Raw genomic sequence first — 18,174 nt, forward strand, 5'->3', positions numbered from 1 at the left:
CAACAATATATATGAATACCTACCTGAAGGCCATGAACCTCGAAGTAAGAAATGAACAGCACAAATAATTCTCTTTGACACAAAAAAATATTTTCTGGCAGAGCTTAGTTTTTAAAAAGTTGTTCCTGTTACACTTTTCTTTATTTTCCAATTATTACTCCTCCTCCTCCATACCCATCTGCCACTCTTTATTACATTGCTTGTTACAGCTGAAGGTTTTTATTTGTTTTAAGTCAATGGAAGTAGTAAGAAAATGGCCTAAAATTGAGGGGGGAGGCATACCTTCACCAACATCGCCAAGGAATGAACAAGCATTACCAGTTCCATGAAAGAAGCAACGACATTAGGAGTCATTTCTGAAGAAAAACTACCATTATACCATTGTTACAGATAATCATTTCTTGTAATGAGTAAATAGCGCTTTTTTTGGAGATGTTAGCATGATGGAAGACAGAGGGAAGTTGTTTCCTTAAGAAGTGAGAACGAAAAGAAGATGCCTCTGGATAGAAAGTGAAGAGTCAGCAAGCGCAGCCAGCACATCACCGCGAGGACTCTGTTCTTTTGCATCCACTGGCTGGTTGGACCATAACACAAGTCTAGATCAATGACATTCTTTATTAACATGAAAAATGCTAATAGGTCTTTCCTAAGGGCATACTGAGTCAACTGGCCACATTCAGCACTGCCAGTGGTTTCATAATCATGCTTTCAAGTAGCAATTTTATCAGGAACATTCACCTTTTGTAGAGTCTGAGATCCAAGGGACCATATTTAACACATTTCAAATAACTCTGGCAGAATATCATTTTTGGAAGACGATTGCTTACGCATAAATTCTGTAGAAAAACTAGATGTTTCCCAAGTGCTCCAGTACTTCAGCTACTAAACACTGATCAGCACATTATGGCCAGAAAAGGTCAAAGTTCACTGCTATCACTAGTGTGCAGCTCCTCACAATAGGAGGAAATGGGTGAGTTTTCTCCCCAGTACCATAAACCTTTGTTCTTGAATGCCTGCAGTAACTTGTGAGAAAGGCTGCCTAACTTCCTAGTTGAAGAGCTAAACACTTTTCCATGAACCTGGCACTATAGAAAAGTACTGTCTTCCTGTGCCGGCCACTGGGAGCCAAATTCCCCTCAGCTGTGTGTCTAGGAAAACATAGAGACACTCTCCCAATCTCCTTGGTTTTCCTGTAACGGCCCTAATAAAGTTAAATTTGCAGCACAGCCAAGAAGGATTTGCCATTTAAATTCTAGGCTTTTGAATCCCGAGTTGCATTATGTCGGAAGGGATGAAGGCTTAAAAAAAAGAAAAACAAATTCTCTGGGAAGACGAGAAAAATATTGATCCTCTTTCCATAAATGAACCCAGAGGGCCTTGATAAAATACGCAGGACTCAATGAAATCCCATTCTACCTGGAATCTTTTCTTTCCAGGGGAGATACAGTAGGAATACACCAGTTCATAGTAGCCTGAGGATGGGAAGGCCCCGGGAAGGAACAGTCCCACCTGAACACTGGGAAGACAACAGAGCCCTTCCTCTCTCCACCAAAGAACACTTCCCTCTCTCAGAAAGGTAAAAAACTGTCCAAATTCACAAGAGAGTAAGTCACTGTCTCCACACCCATTTTTTGTCAATCCATGGCCCCGCCTCCCTCCACTGATCTAAAAGATGAAAATAAAATTCTTTCCCACAAGCACACCACCCTTTGCATTCGTTTCATTAAGTCATGCTCATAGCCAAGTCCATTTCCCAAGATTAAATGATTATTTTTTTTAAAAAAAGGAACTGTATAGAAATCAACACAATGCCATCATCGCTGTGCATCTGGAGCGGCCGCATGAGGCCCGGGACTCAGTGGAATCTCTTCTCCTCCCACACATACCGCTTCCCTGCAGGCACCTTCCGGAAAAACAGACTGTTCCCTCGGCTCATGTTGCCCTGAATAAGTGAAGAGAAGGGGGGGAAATGTGAGGGAGGATTGGGGAGGAAGAGAAACAGAGCCAAGTGACCAGCAGCTCTAGCTCCGGGAAATCTTCTGTAGTAATTTGGGACAGCCTTGGCAGTGCTGAAATCTTTCAACCCCAATAGACCACTGCCTTCCCAGTCTGAGGCACAAGTCAAGCATATTTCCCGCTCGTTTAACTTCATGGATGGCTTGACTATGGAGAAACCGACAAGACTGGGTCATTCAGGGGAAACTCTGCCACCTCAGAATTCTCATGGAGAGTGATTTGTATAAAAAGACCATCAGCCCCAGTCACAATCCACATATAATGTGTACATGCATCCAGAAGGAGGCTGAGCTAAGCCTTCCACAGAACGACCCAAACCAATAATGTATTGTACAGCCAATGCATTTGACACAGATTTGACCTTTATCTCGAGTCATAGTCCAACACTGGATCACACCATGTTGTGTGCCATGCAGAACAATGATCATCACAGAATCCTTGCTCTAACTAGCAAATACAGAATTTGATCTTCAACAAGAGTTACCATATTGTTAATATTTGTACAGGCAATGCAAGATGCCTTCTACCATAAGCCCCGTGACCACCGCTAACAATTTCTATACCTGCCAGTTCGTTTTTCTTCCTCAAATAGGAGATGCCATTCTAAGACTAAAGACTGAACAGGTTAAGACACATCCACAGACTGTCTAATTGATTGGCCTTTAATAGACTGCCTCACTCCACCCTCTAAAATACTGGACTTTGGGGTGGCAACTGGAATAAATCCAAACTATACATATAGAACCCAAACCACCCAATTACACTTCTGCCTGACATATATGTTGGAGCAGGCATGAACAAACTTCAGCCCTCTGGGTGTTTTGGACATCAACTCCCACAATTCCTAACTACTTACCAGCTGTTAGGAATTGTGGAGCTGAAATCCAAAACACCTGGAGGGCCACAGTTTGCCCATACCTGTGCTAAAGTCTCTGCCAAATCCATCTTTCTGGGGAGCTCATTTAGGAGTAAAAGTGGGGGGCTCTTTATCACCAATTCTTCCAGAACTCACATATAAGAAAAAGCGACAATTTTATCTGAGGAAAGAGAAGCCAATTCCAACATACCTCCCTTTGCAACTGGCTCCAGCAGTGTAACCAGGAGCTGTAAGCTGGCGCATAAGGGGGGAGACCACCAGCAAGCCTGGAAAATAGCAGAGAAAGAGAATGCGTTAAAATGGCTTATCAGTAACATCCCATTTGAATAGCATCCCAGCCCTTTCAATGATGGGGTCTAGCAGTCTTTCATAATCAATGATAAAACTGGGCTCTCAAACAAATAATAGCCATTTGATGACCATCTGATGAGTGAATTCTTTGTAACTGGATAAATGGGGCTCCTAGATTGGGGTGCACCCTCTCCAGAGTGAGACTAACAGAAGATGGACTCTCAAGGTTTATATAGTGCAGAAACCAATAAAGAATATTAAAGTGCACAAGCACGGACCATTCCACTCATCCACATAGCTACGAGAACTGTATGAGCAGGTTAGCAACAGAGGAAAATTCACTCCCTTGGTCCACTCCCAGCTATTATGTCTTTTCATAGCCTCAAACTTGCAAACAAGATCACAAATATATGGTAAACTGGCTACTTCATGCTATTGGACAGCTGTTACCTTTTGGCTGTGATAACAAGGACTCCCAAAACCACCAACTAATTGCATGGTTTCTGTTTTTTAGAGGGGAATTTACTGTATATACTTTAGAGTACACAATAGTGTATAAAGATTTACTGGATTTGCAGTTCTCAACAAAGTTCCAATGCAACAGACAGAATCTTATGAATCTGCATTTTGAGAACTCTTGAGCTGCTTTTCTACCCACAACTATTTTGGATATGGGCAGGGCACATGAAAGGAATGGCTCTTCAACCACTGAAATTTTAAATTAAAACCTTGAGAGTTATTCTAAGAAACTTTCCAATTACCACCTAGAGAAAACCGTGCAAGCTTTATTTTCTAGCTAGCGGGCAGCTGTACCAACACTCCCAAGAGCAGCTGCTGAAAAATGTCAAGATGCAGCACATTCTAAAAATCTCAATCTTATAAAAGGAACTGAAAAACAAAGACCAATTCAAATAGAACTACACATAATGTATGCTTTAAACCACAAACTCAAAAATCAAATTAGAGAGAAGAAACTCTGCACTTACCCACAGCTATTAATGGCCATCAGATTTGAGACAAGTACAAAGGGGTAAGTCAGCATACTGGCAAAAAACTGCAAATACAACAGAGCAAGGTGTTTTATGGGAAAGAATATTCAGTTTAAACTAGAGCCAATCTTGTAATCACTCTGCTACTGCAGGATACATGTCCCTTATTGGAGAAAATCACTTTTTAGGGACACTATACATTTATTCTAATGTCATTTCTCATCTGGCATGGGGACTTGCATTGGTTTCAGAACAAAGGTATGGGATGGAATGGCAGCTCGAATGCCAGCCATAGTCTGATCTCACCAGCAAAATGATAAATAATTTCCAATTTTTGTCAGAGATCCAAAAATCTCAAGACTGCAAGGCACCTTGACAAGGACGTTATTAGCAGCTATCCTTACTTCTATGAGGAGTATACCACAAATATGAAAATGAGCCATCAAGGCTATGGTTATCTTCCCAGGACAGTCTCCCCTGTAACCCAAGGAAATTATGACTGTATACTCACTCCAGTGACAGCCTGAGAATAACTCTTCATCTCAGTCATTGTGGAGACCTGGGGGGGGGGGGGGGAGAAAACAATCAAGAGAGCCCTGTTTCTCCACATAAACGGCAGCCATTCCCAACTCCCTCCTAATCCTAGTTTCAGAACAAACTACAAATGAGTCAACTGTGTTTGTTAAGAAATTTCCAAACAGGAAGTACTAGACCCAACTACACAGCCATAGAAGCTGGAGAAAATTACAACAATATTCTAGTTAATAGATACTTGAAAGGTCATTGCAGCAGGAGCAGAATGGTGTCCTCCACATAGGTGAACATACCAGGATTTGAAGGTGCACTGCCTATATCAACCTATCAGAGCATAGCATTCCATGGCCCAAATTATGTACTTCATATAGTATTAGTACACTTACCCCATTCTCCAGTGCATAGGTATTGATGAGGTAGGCCAGCATGTTACATAGCCACAAGGACAGGATGTCCCCAAGTAGGCGAGGAATAAGGCCCCTGAAAGAAAATACTTGGTCAGGGAAAAGGCAAGGAGTGCTTGGAGAAAAAGTATCTTCTCCCCATTCCCAGTACACACTACATAGGAGAACAACTCTGGCTATACTTGAAGGAAAAGAGATAGAGGTCAGCGTTGCATAATATGGCCAACTAGATGCCTCCCAAAAACTCATGGCATGACCTAACTAGCCCCTTTCTTAATGCTTCCACCTATCAACAAACTGGTATTCAAAGGCACATTATTCACTCTATGAGCACTCAACGAAGCCTAGCCATTGACATAGGCATGTACAAATGGCAGCTGTCCGCTCAGCCAAGTACTCACGCAAAGAATCCCAAGACGCCTTCTTCCCGGTAAATGGTAACAAAAGAGCTGAATACTCCACTGGAAGACAGAGAAGAAAAAAATCCATCAGGTTGCTGAATGAGAGATGCTTCATTTTCACTTCCAAATTCCAGAGACTTCAAGAAAATGTGGTTACATAGACTACTGCCTCTTAGATTATTTTGATTTTGACAGTGATTACTGTCAATCTGTGGATTAAAGCCCAAATGAGAGCATCTCTCAAAGATCCACATACCTGTACTTGGTCTCTCTGCCAATGAACTGCACCATACACCTCAGTGTGATCACTGAAGAGCAAAGAAAGGGGGAGATACTATCAACAAAGGAGATCTTCTCTACTGTCCTCTTCTCATTCAGGCTAGCACAAAAAATACTGTTCAATAAGCCTAAATCCCTTGTAATCAAAACAATCCAACCAAGACAGAGCTGCTACCAGTTGGTGTAGACCAGTGTCTTCCAAATTTTGATCCTCCGGCTGTTTGGGACTTCAGCTCCCAGAATTCCTGGTCACTTGGCATGGTGATAAGAGCTTCTAGGAATTGAAGTCCAAAAGATCAGGAGACTCAAATTTGGGAAAACACCGATGTAGATTATGCAGAAACTGTGACTATACAGGGTAACTCTTTCCTCCAGAAATCAGGCTTGTATTTTGGGAGTAGGCGTTGATTATGGCCATGCCTGCATTTGCCAACTGAGGCTTGAACCCATTCCTGGACATCACAGATCTAGCCTGTGATAGACACCTTGGTCACATGATGTGATTACGTAATACAGTCTACATAGGGCTGTCCTTGAGGAGTGCTCAGAAATTAATTTGCTTCAGAATGTTATGGATAATTTGTGAAGAAACGTTCACATACAGGGACTCTCTCTTTGTAAGGATGAGAACAGGGAAGCCCTTCAGATGTTACAGAACTGTAACTCCCCATATTCTATATTAATGACTATGTTGACCAGGACTGCTGGGAGCCATAGTTCAATAACATCCAGAGGCCTGCATGATTCCCAACCCTGTCTTCATGAAATAGTTGTATTAAATAAAGGTAAAGGTTTCCCCTAACATTAAGTCTAGTTGTGTCAGACTCTGGGGAGTGGTGCTCATCTCCATTTCCAAGCCAAAGAGCCGGTGTTGTCCGAAGATACCTCCAAGGTCATGTGGCAAGCATGACTGCATGGAGTGCCGTTACCATCTCACCGAAGCAGTACCTATTGATCTACTCACACGTGTATGTTTTCAAACTGCTAGGTTGGCAGAAGCTGGGGCTAACAGCAGGAGCCCACCCCGCTCCCCAGATTAAAACCGCCAACTTTTCAGTCAACAAGTTCAGCAGCTCATCGGTTTTACCCACTGTGCCATCAGAGGGCTCTATACAGTTGTATTAGCTGCCATTTAATTTCTCCCCCAGAAATGACCTTTACAGCACTTTACAGCACTTCATATATGAAGGTACCATGAAATAAATGGCTGACTTCTGTATGAATCTATCTGACTGAGAAAACAATCAGAAGCCCCAATGTACTCCACTGGCCCCAGGAATATGACCAGTGGGAAGTGAGAGGGCTTTTCCCCATTAGTTTCAACAAGGTGCCTCTACTCCCCCCAGAAAAAGGTTCAGCAGAAAGACATTTTAAGCAGCCTTCCATCCTTATGGAAATTTTTGGGACATTAAGAGCTGCTCCCTCACCTAAGCTATCTGGCAAGGTTTTAAAAATAAATATCAGAAAATAATTTTCAACCATGAATTGGATTCTTGGTTGTTACAGAGCAGCGGGCGTGAAGGGACGAGAAAAGAGCAAGGAAGGGCTAGCCAACAACTTTTCGCTCCCTTGTATTGCCCCAACAAGTAACTAGAAGTAGAGCTGGAAGCAATTCTCCTTCACCCAAGTGGTAATTTTAATACTTGTAGTGACCAAAAGGCTGCAGATAGATACATACCATGAAAGGGGTGGGTGACTAGCGTAGCAGCAGAACGTGCAATCATTTCTTGCGTAGTCTAAGGTTGAAAACAATTGCAAAAACATCAGCAGAAAGAAACACTAATCTAATATAGCACAAACAAATATGGATGACATATAGTGATATGTTACAGGTCTCAAATATTTACCCTAAAGAATGCTTAATTATGCTAAATGAGCCTCTTAGCTTCATGAGGGCCAGTGAACAGACTGCTATCTGTGATTTTCTGGTCTTCAGAGCCTGAAAATCTAATTCATTCACATCCAGATTGTTTCATGACAAATCATTTTACCTCCTTAATAACTTGATCCAGAGAAGACACCGATTCCTTTGGATTGGTTCCTGATTCCTGGAGAGTGAGAAAAAACTTTTAAAAAATCCCACCTCAGAAGCCATGGGGTGGTGCCACAAAGCACCTGGTTATTCCAGTATTCTTACTTTGGGTTCAAATATATTCTGCAGATGCTCCTAGTTTCCACAGGACCCACTGCACTACTTCATACATAGGGCATTAAAGACCACAGATCTCCCACCAGCCATAGAAAACAGTAACTGATTTGCAGGGCAAGGGAAAAAGAAGTCAAATATAGAGCCAACATACCTCTGTTTGGTCAGCTTCCTGGCAATGCTAGAGAGAAGGAAAAGACAAGAGTATGTATCATCATCTGAATCCTTATTCCTAACTGTACTGCATTCATTCTTCACTCCCAAGGCTTACCACACTTACTCTATTGTCTTTCATATTAGCTACCTAAAACAGTATTTTTTTTATGATTCTATGAAAAGTTAAACTATGACATCTGTAAAGCTCACCACATACACTGATGGCACCATAAATGAAAACGAAAGCTATGAATCCTGCACACAACCACAACAGAAACATTCTTTAAAGGCAACTCTCTGAAACAGTTTAGTTACTAGAGGACAAATTCACCACTTACTGTGGTGTTTCTTCAATTTGACTCCAACATATTGTGAAACTATCATACTGTTTACAGTTATCCCCCCAAATTTGTGGTTTTGACTTACTTGCTTATTCACAGATTTGATTAGAACATTTCTAGGAATCTCTAAGGCCCCAACTACAATGACCATATAATCCAGTTTCTGAATGCAGATTATCTGTTTTAAACTGGATATGAGTTTACACTACCATATAATCCAGTTTAAAGCAGATAATTTGCATTCAGAAACTGGATTACATGGCAGTCTTGATGGGGTCTTCCAGTTTGTTCTTATGGTCAAATTCCTCCAGTCATGCTGGAGGACCTAGAGGTGTCCAGAGTAAAGACCTCTCTAGAAATCTTCTGGTCCTCCAAGGCAATTGTATCCAATGGATGTTGATCATAGAGTTGTGCTGGAAGACCTAGGAATTCCTAGTGAGGTTTTCTTTTAGGTATAAAAACAGGAATTTCTTTGTTCCTCGTTTTTCACTTTCCAATGAGTAGGTCCTGTGCCCCTATCACAGCAAATGGGAAAGGCCTAATTGTGTTGGAAAGGTTTATTCAGCCACTGCTTTTCCCAAGGTCCCCCAGTGGTTTTCTATGGCTGAGCCTGGTTGGTCCTAGACCAATAAAGCACCATTTGCATCCCAGTGAACCATTTACTTCACTGTAAGTGCAGCCTCTGATATCTACACTGGGAAACTACACATTGATTGAGTTCCATATTAGACTAATTTCAGATCCATGTTTGTACTTGTATCTATTCACATACACAGCTTTTCCTTGATTCAGGGTTATGTAAGAATCTTTACTTTTAAATTAAAAATAAGCAGATTTTATATGGACAGTTGCAGTCCAGTCTGTTTCTTCTAACAGGAATGGGAGTTACGTCTACAGACATGTCCTTATATTAAAACTGCTGTATTTAGAAATGTTGCTTTATTTGAAAATACTAAAAGATCAGGGAAAGTAGGCCAACTTTTAGAAAAATCTACTGGTTTTTCAAAATTTCAAGTTTGTCATTTTAACTACTTTCTAATGAGAAAATGCAGCCCAATGGAAAGGCAAAATATAATCAAGAAGGCATTTGCAGCCTATGACTAAACAAGCAGTTTTGATGGCAACAGATGTGAACACATTATCAAAAGCAGGAGCCTTCTTCCCAAAGTTTAACATGACTTCAGATAAAAGAGCCTGCCTGTTTCCCATTAGGATGTAAAACCTTACTTAGAGGATTCGAGGAGAAGTGGCTTAATGTATAAGATACAGTCTTAAATAATAACAGTGTTATACAACAGAATGATAAAAGTACCTGTAAAACTTTACTATGTACTATAGTGCCAATGGCCCCAGAGCAGAGTCTAGGAACCAAACCTTTGAAGAGTCCAGCCCTTCCATCAATCTTCATAATATGTTTAGCTGAAAATAAAGTTAACATAAAAATAAGACTCTCTCCTTACAATTGATGGTTTTGAGACAGAATATTTAAGATATAGTATAATACCTATGCATGTCATAAATGCTTGAAAATGCTTCAGACTCACTTTGCTCCCCACCAGGAATTCCTACAGTTAGTGCTATTAAACATTTCAGTACAAAGGTCATCCAACGTAATATTGGCATGTAGTAAACCCTAAATGCCATTAACCTCAACACACTTAACTGCACTGAAATAATGTCAGCAATCACTAGCACCTTGGCCTTTGCCATATTCGACCGCAACAAGAACCACACAGCTAATGTGAATGACTATTAGTACAGTGGTTTTCAACCTGTGGGTCCCCAGGTGTTTTGGCCTATAATTCCCAGAAATCCCAGCCAGTTTACCAGTTGTTGGGATTTCTGGAAGCTGAAAACCGCTATATTAGTATGTGCAACACTATTCAGAAACAATAAATCAAGGCCACCAGGAATAACAATAAACAATAAATCAAGGCTCAAGCTTAAGGATGAGGTGTGTCTGGCATTGTTGGGACAAGCACATGTTTGTATTGGACAAATCATGCATTTGTGGTGGTTGGAAGAGGTATGGGACATAGGAAGAGACAAAGTTATACAATTTTTATTCATTTCTAGGGTATTTTCTAGTTGCTCATTTCTAGTGGAAGTGAGATTGAAAAAGCCAATCATCATGTCTACACTTCTGGCTTCTTTTAAATGCCAAACCCAAATACTCACAGCTTTCTTTACACGTAAATAAATATCACTGCCACCCTTCAAAAGGCACAAGTTCTCTACACGTGCCAGATCTGTTTCAAAGGGATAGATTGTCAAGCATAGCCTAGTAATTACAGCAATCCAATATTGCTTTAGGCCCTTCCTGGTTCATTTGCAAAGCTCATATATTATCCACTCACCATAAGCGAAGAGGCCAGGCAGCTGATAGACCTGTCGCCCAAAAATATTTCTTCCCAGGGTTGGAGGGAGGGGTTCATATCCCACCTATAAATTTAAAAGACAGTGTGCAGCAACCTCTACAAAGTGTACAGTACCCTAAAGTATAATTCTAAGATTCTCTAGTGATGTAAATATTCAGTTGTTCAACAAGCTTAAGGTGAAGAAAAGAAACTACACATTTCTGTTCTACATTCCAATGCTTCTCTGCTAATAGTAATTTTGAAGCACCAAAATGGATATTGTTTAGCAAAAGGACGTATTTGACAACCCATAGTCACTCTGCTGTTCAGGGATTTTACTGAGGACCAGATGCCATAATGTAGTGCTATATGGCATCCAAACATCTACCCCAGCATATTTTCCTTTTTCTCTAAATTGATCCCATCCCCATAGCAGTATTTTTCCAACCAGATAATTTATTTAAAAGCAGAAACCTTTCCTTTGGTTGTTCTGAAGTTATTACTAAGATAATAATCCTTAGAACAACTAGGCCTGAGTCTTCTAATGTGGAACTACTGTTCTGCACAATGTAAAATCTCTATTTGATTTATGAGAGCATCCAGCCCAAACAGCACGTTTTCCAGTTTGTAATGCATATTAACAAGGACATCTGAAAATAAACTGAAGGTATTGTGCGGGTACCACCTTTGATTCATCATAAGAGGCAATGAGCTTTACAGACAGAGGTAGGCAAATATTTATTTTTGAGACTGTTATCCCTCTAATATAACCTTCAGTGTGGTGAATTTATAAAAGCAATACAAGAGTGATGAGGTTAAAAAAGGAATCTTTACAATCTGAAATTCAGAGCATCACATTATGAAGTTTTATGAACAAGATCAGTTCTGCAGGTTTGTTCTTACGCTGAATTTGTACGTAAGTCAGAACAGGTACATTTTTAAAATGCAACACCATATATGTGGCTGGTGTTTGTTTTGCTGTCTGTGCCCCTCTTCAGAACATTTCACCTCACTTTCTGTCCCTGTGATAATTTTTTGAAAAGATTTTTTTGAAAAGATTTTTTTGAAAAGATTTTGAAAAAAAAATGACTTGTTGTGGATCGATGCAATACTTCACCTTTTCCCCTTGAAAACTTTTCCAGGAGCGAATTTCCCGTTTCTCTCATTGCTGTCGCACCCCCATTCTTAACTAGTTGTTTGTAAGTCAGATGTTTGTAACTAAGGAACTGCCTGCATATCCTTTTTCAAGCCTAAATTTGTGATTAGAAGATGAATACAGTAAACTCTCGGTTATCTGACATTCATGGGGACTGGTAGATGCTGGATAAATGTAGTTTCTGGTTGCTTGAGAGTTAGTATTAAAATTGGCCTAATACTATGCCATACTATATACTCTGTATTGATTTGATAGTAATATTGAAAGCAAATAAAGGTAATAAATAAAGAACATAATATAACACAGTTTTACTGTATTATAAATACAAATTTGTGAATGCAGTATTATTTCTTCTATATATTTTTAAGTTGCTTGAAAGTTTCAGCGGCTTGAGTTTTAGCTAACTTAGGCCCCTTCTACACTGCCAGATAAAATCCAGATTATTTGCTTTGAAGTGGATTGTCCAAATCTACGCTGCCATATAATCCAGTTCAAAGAAGATAATTTGGATTTTATCTAGTAGTGTAGATGGGGCCTAAGAGTCAACTGAACTAAAAATATATGGGCTGTTAAATACTTGCAAGGACACATTTTTGCTTTTGTGAAACTATGCCTTTCAGTCAAAGACAATACAAATAAAAAAAAACCACAGGTCCTGAAAAATAACATCTAGCCAGAGAGGCTAAATAAAGAAATGCTTGAGCACAAAACCACTGGGAGTGTCCCAGACTCTGCCAATTAAAAAAGGGGCAAAGGGCTGAACTCAATAGGAGACACACACATTTCTTTTCTGGTTTAAACTGTCTGGGATTTCAGACTTGCATGAACATCTGAGTGGGGAGAGTCAGTCTCAACACTGATGTCTGCAATGAGGGCTGCCCTGTGGCTAGCATTGGCAGTGCTATTCTCCCAAGACTGTGGAAGTGGTGAAGGCAGTGTTTTGGAGCTAGTTTTGACCCTGTGGTGTTACCGGCCCCGCCTGAAAATCCCACTGCTGGCGCTCAGCAAGTACGGCTGCTACTGTGGCTCTGGTGGCTCTGGGAGTCCCCTGGACACTGCGGACCAGTGCTGCTTCCGGCACGACTGCTGTTATCGCCATGCCAGGGTTGCTTTGAAATGCCACAGCAGGGTCAAGTGGAAGCGCTACAAGCTCTCCTGCAGGAGTTCGGAGACTGAATGTCACTCAACCAACCTCTGTGGCCGGGCAGCATGCGAGTGCGACAAGCAGCTGGCTGAGTGTTTGACCGGAGCAAAACCAAAGAGGAAATTTTACAACAGGGAGGATCTCTGCAGGGGGCCCAAGGAACCTTGCCCAGCCATCCACCAAAACTGGACAGAAACCTCTCATTCGGGAAGCCCTCCCACTCCATCCAACTGAGGAAGAGCTGAACTCTGAATAGGAACTGCCTGGGGAGAAAACAGCGCCTGGTTGCAAAGGACACACACAGCTCTAAGCTGGGTATGTTTATCTTGGAGAAAAGAAGAATGAGAGGGGAGATGACAGCCATCTTTATTTGAAAGGATGTCATAAGGAACAGGAAATAGGCTCATTTTCTGCTGCCTTGGAGGATTCAAACTGCAGGGGGAAGACATTCCACCTAAACGTTATAACTTCCTGAAAGTAAGAGCTATTTAACTGCTTCATAGCATAGCGGAATCTATTTTCTCTTTTTAAGCCAGTGGTTTTCAACCTTTTTTTGACCAGGGACCACTCTCCAACATTAGTACCAAAATGGTTACGAATCAGTTTTTGGCCAACTTTAGATTTGATTTAGTTATTTGGAATGCTGATTCAGAAAACTGCATTGGATAGACCACATCAGCTCGTTTCTGATACAGAACGTATGCCATCCAATAGTCGCCATCTGCTCGCCCACAGAAAATCATATTTAATAATCTAGAGTTGATGTAGTAGTGGTAATCTTTTGTGGGTAGTCAGCCTCTCCCCTCTCATTGCTTTGCCACTATAAGAGGGTTTTGCGAGACCAGTTGCTTTAGTTGCCGCATGGTTTCAAGGCAATCGTTTAGTAATGTGAAGCCGTGGACCCAGAGGCGGCCCTAGGTAATTTTCAATGGTAAGCAAACAGTATTTTGGCGCGCCCGCCCCCCGCCCCCAAACCAATCACTGATATAGATTTTCTGTTTGTCATGGGAGTTCTGTGTGCCATATTTGGTTCAATTCCATCATTGGTGGAGTTCAGAATGCTCTTTGATTGTAGGTGATCTATACATCCCCAGTAACTACAACTCGCATGTCAAGGTCTAGTTTCCCCCAAGAGCGCCTCAAGAGCGCCCCTGGGCAAAATCAACTATACTGCAAATGCTTACTTTGTGTAATGGGTTGAGCCGTCCCTGCGTGGACCATATTTTCATTCTTACGGACCACAGGTTGGGAACCACTGTTTTAAACAGAGGCTGGAAGGTCATCTGTCAGGAGGGCTTTGATTGTGTTTTTCCTCATGTCAAAATGGGGTCGAACTGGCTGATCCAGTTATAGGATTCCACGACTACGAACTTGACACCCATGTTTCTAGACTGAACTCATCTGAAGCCACCGAATGCCGCTTTCTGGTGACTCTCTGCATGCCAATACTGGAAGAGGAAAGCCTGGAAGAAGGGCCTAAGGGGAGGGACAAGGGGTGGCGGCCTTCCTATGAGAAATGAAACCTAGTTTCACAGGCCTTTCACTTTCTCTGCCAGAGTTTTGGTGCCTCGCCAAAGTACAACTCTCAGGAGTCCATTGCGGGGTCAAACTGTAGTCATTTTACAGTGTTGATCAGGCCTGGGCGAAGTGGGGCCCTCCAGGGGTTTTGGACTCGAACTCCCACCATTCCTCACAGCCTCAGGCCCTTTCGTCCCCCGTCTTAAGCGGCTGAGGGGGGAAAGGAAGGGGCCTGAGGCTGTGAGGAATGGTGGGAGTTCGAGTCCAAAACCCCTGGAGGGCCCCACTTCGCCCAGGCCTGGTGTAGATGCAGCCTTAGAGACTCCTTGTGAGGGAGGCTTAACGGAGGCCAGGCGCTTTGTTCCGGGGAGGGGCTGCTTGGGCCTCCCTCGGCCCTGCTCCCGCTCAGGCTCCCGCCAACCAACCCTTCCGGGGTGCCACGAGGCCTCACCTGGACCAGCACCTTCACGTACATGAGGGGCTGCGAGAGGACGGTGAGGCCGGAGCCCAGCAAAACGTGGGAGGCCGTGTCCGCCATGCTGCCGCCGCCGCGCCGGGCTGGCTCCGCGGGAGGAGGAGGAGGGGAAGGCCAGGGGAGGGGGGAGAAGGTTAGGGAGGGGAAAGGGAGGGGCGCGGCTGCCCCACGTGACCCAGGAAGAGCGCCAACCCGCTCCCCGAATTCCAAGCACTTCCGGTCCCAAGGAGTGCCCTGCTTCCGCCCGGCTTAGGTTGCAGAAAGGAGGGTGCCTCCACTACCTCGGTTCAATGCTGTGGCTTCCTGAGAGTTGTAGTTTGGCGGAACGCCAGCACACCCCACTGCTCCTCCTTCTCGGACTCCTCCCTTACAAATACACTTTTCTATTTCCTGTCTCACCCAGGGTTTTAACATTTTGTCTTGTACATTTGGCCTGCGCTTTGTGTTTGATGTTATTACGTTACTAGCCGTCCCCTGCCACGCGTTGCTGTGGCCCACTCTGGTGGTCATGCGGGTTCTGTGTGGGAGGTTTAGCCCAATTCTTTCGTTGGTGGAGTTCAGAGTGAACTACAAATCCCGGCAACTACAACTCCCAAATGTCAAGATTCTATTTTCCCCAAACTCCACCAGTGTTCACATTTGGGCATATTGAGTATTCGTGTAGAGTTTGGTCCAGATCCATCATTGTTTGAGTTCACAGAGCTCTCTGGGTGTAGGTGAACTACAACTCCAAAACCAAAGGACACTGCCCACCAAAGCCTTCCAGTATTTTCTGCTGGTCATGGGAGAAGTGTGTGCCAAGATTGGTTCAATTCCATCGTTGGTGGGGTTCAGAATGCTCTTTGATTATAGGTGAACTATAAATCCCAGCAACTACAACTCCCAAATGACAAAATCATTTTTTTTTTAGTAAAGGACATACATTGGGTTGTTAGGTGTCTTGTGTCCAAATTTGGTGTCAATTCGTCCAGTGGTTTTTGAGTTCTGTTAATCCCACAAACAAACATTACATTTTTATTTATATAGATTTTGCACTGTCTGTTTTATTTTGTTACATTAAGTATTTTGTTGGGGTGGTTAACATGAGACCAAGCCCAAAAATAATACAACAAAATAAGATAAAAACAGCAGAAAATTAAACACAACAAAATACTCCCCTTTGGGGAGATGGTGGCAGGGTATAAATAAAGATTATTATTATTATTATTATTATTATTATTATTATTATTATTATTATTACTCTCACAAATCATAGCATTCAGCCGTGGCAGTTAAAGTGGGGCCAGGCTGCATTCCTTCCACAGTGTAGATCAGGCAAACTTGGACCCTCCAGGTGTTTTGGACTCCCACAATTCCCAACATCCTCAGGCCTGGGTTGCTGCAAGTTTTTCGGGCTGTATGGCCATGTTCTAGAGCAGGGGTCCTCAAACTTTTTAAACAGAGGGCCAGGTCACAGTTCCTCAAACTGTTGTAGGGCCTGATTATAATTTGAAAAAATATATATGAATGAATTCCTATGCACACTGCATATATCTTATTTGTAGTGCAAAAAGCACTTTAAAACAATACAATAATTAAAATGAAGAACGATTTTAACAAATATAAACTTGTTAGTATTTCAATTGGAAGTGTGGGCCTGCTTTTGGCTGATGAGATAGAATTGTTGTTGTGTGCTTTAGTCATTTCAGACTTAGGTTGACCCTGAGCGAGGGCCAGGTAAATGACCTTCAAGGGCCGTATCCAGCTCTTGGGCCTTAGTTTGAGGACCCCTGTTCTAGAGGCATTCTCTCCTGACGTTTTGCCTGCATCTATGGCAGGTCTGTAGGAAACTAGGCACGCGGGGTTTATATATCTGTGGAATAATGTCCAGGGTGGGAGAAAGAACTCTAATGGGGGCAAGTGTGAATGTCCACAAGCATGCGGACGATTTCAACAGAAAGGAAGAAACCATGAAAATGAACAAAATCTGGCTGCCAGCATTTAAAAAAACAACTCTAAAATCACAACAGTATATAAAGATAGGGGAGCTCCAGACAAGAAACAATCAGGGACAGCTAATCTCCTCTCAACAAAGGATACCCCAGGCAGTAAGAAGTCACACCTTTAAAACTACTAGGCCATTCAATGCTAATCAAGGTGGCCAACTAAAAGATTCTCACTTGTCTCCAACCTTGATTAGCATTGAATGGCCTTGCAACTTGCCTGTCTCATTCCTGCCTGGAGGAATCCTTTGCTGGGAGGTGTTAACTGGTCCTGATTGTTTCTTGTCTGGAATTCCCCCGTCTTCTGACTGTTGTTCAGCTGCAGGAAGCAGGCAGGCTTTGAAGCTGCAAAGCCATTCAATGCTAATCAAGGTGGCCAATTGAAACATTCACACATGCCTCATGCAGACAAGAGTTCTTTCTCCCACCCTGGATATTATTCCAGATATATAAACACCACTTGCTTAGTTTCCAGCAAACCTCACAACCTCTGAGGATACCTGCCATAGATGCAGGCGAAACGTCAGGAGGGAATGCTTCTGGGACATGGCCTTACAGCCCGAAAAACTTACAGCAACCCAGTGATTCCGGCCATGAAAACCTTCGACAACACACCCTCAGGCCTCTTCCTTTTCGCTTAAGCGGCTGAGGGGGGAAAGAAAAGAGCCTGAGGCTGTTAGGAATGGTGGTAGTTGGAGTCCAAAACACCCAGAGGGTTGTTGTAGGTTTTTTCGGGCTATATGGCCATGTTCTAGAGGCATTTCTCCTGACGTTTCGCCTGCATCTATGGCAAGCATACCTCTGAGGATGCTTGCCATAGATGCAGGCGAACCGTCAGGAGAAATGCCTCTAGAACATGGCCATATAGCCCGAAAAAACCTACAACAACCCAGTGATTCCGGCCATGAAAGCCTTCGACAATACCCAGAAGGTTGAAGTTTGTTCAGTTCTGGTGTAGATGCACCAGAGGGCTATTTTAGGAATTGAATTAAGAACTACGAAAATAGCTTTCCAAGTTGGGTCCCAGTCCTTGGGGGTGGGGAATGGTGAGGTATATCCTTGAATGTAATAATACCTCTTCCCCTCCAAGACTCGCCTTCGACTCTAG

General features: G+C 42.6%; 2 protein-coding genes across 3 annotated transcripts; one reads left to right on the top strand and one right to left on the bottom strand.

Annotated features, from left to right (window-relative positions):
• Nucleotides 1-104: 104 nt before the first annotated feature.
• MTCH2 (mitochondrial carrier 2) lies at nucleotides 105-15,234 on the bottom strand. 2 transcript variants are annotated; one of them, XM_060772681.2, is made up of 13 exons: nucleotides 15,061-15,234; nucleotides 10,792-10,876; nucleotides 9,747-9,853; nucleotides 8,092-8,118; nucleotides 7,783-7,839; nucleotides 7,470-7,527; nucleotides 5,769-5,820; nucleotides 5,513-5,572; nucleotides 5,094-5,187; nucleotides 4,685-4,732; nucleotides 4,171-4,238; nucleotides 3,084-3,159; nucleotides 105-1,942 (listed from the first exon to the last, which is right to left on the bottom strand). In XM_060772681.2, exons 1-13 carry the CDS (start codon nucleotides 15,145-15,147, stop codon nucleotides 1,856-1,858), a joined length of 906 nt encoding a protein of 301 aa, XP_060628664.2. In that variant the 5' UTR covers nucleotides 15,148-15,234; the 3' UTR covers nucleotides 105-1,855. The 2 variants fall into 2 exon arrangements, with proteins under 2 accessions (XP_060628664.2, XP_060628671.2); XM_060772688.2 differs by having other exon boundaries at nucleotides 15,083-15,228.
• LOC132773445 (phospholipase A2 crotoxin basic subunit CBd-like) lies at nucleotides 12,705-14,617 on the top strand. The gene has a single exon (XM_060772696.2). It carries the CDS (start codon nucleotides 12,807-12,809, stop codon nucleotides 13,323-13,325), a length of 519 nt encoding a protein of 172 aa, XP_060628679.2. The 5' UTR covers nucleotides 12,705-12,806; the 3' UTR covers nucleotides 13,326-14,617.
• Nucleotides 15,235-18,174: the final 2,940 nt, after the last annotated feature.

This window comes from Anolis sagrei, chromosome 1, assembly GCF_037176765.1.
Source record: "Anolis sagrei isolate rAnoSag1 chromosome 1, rAnoSag1.mat, whole genome shotgun sequence".
NCBI classification, from domain to species: Eukaryota; Metazoa; Chordata; class Lepidosauria; order Squamata; family Dactyloidae; genus Anolis; species Anolis sagrei.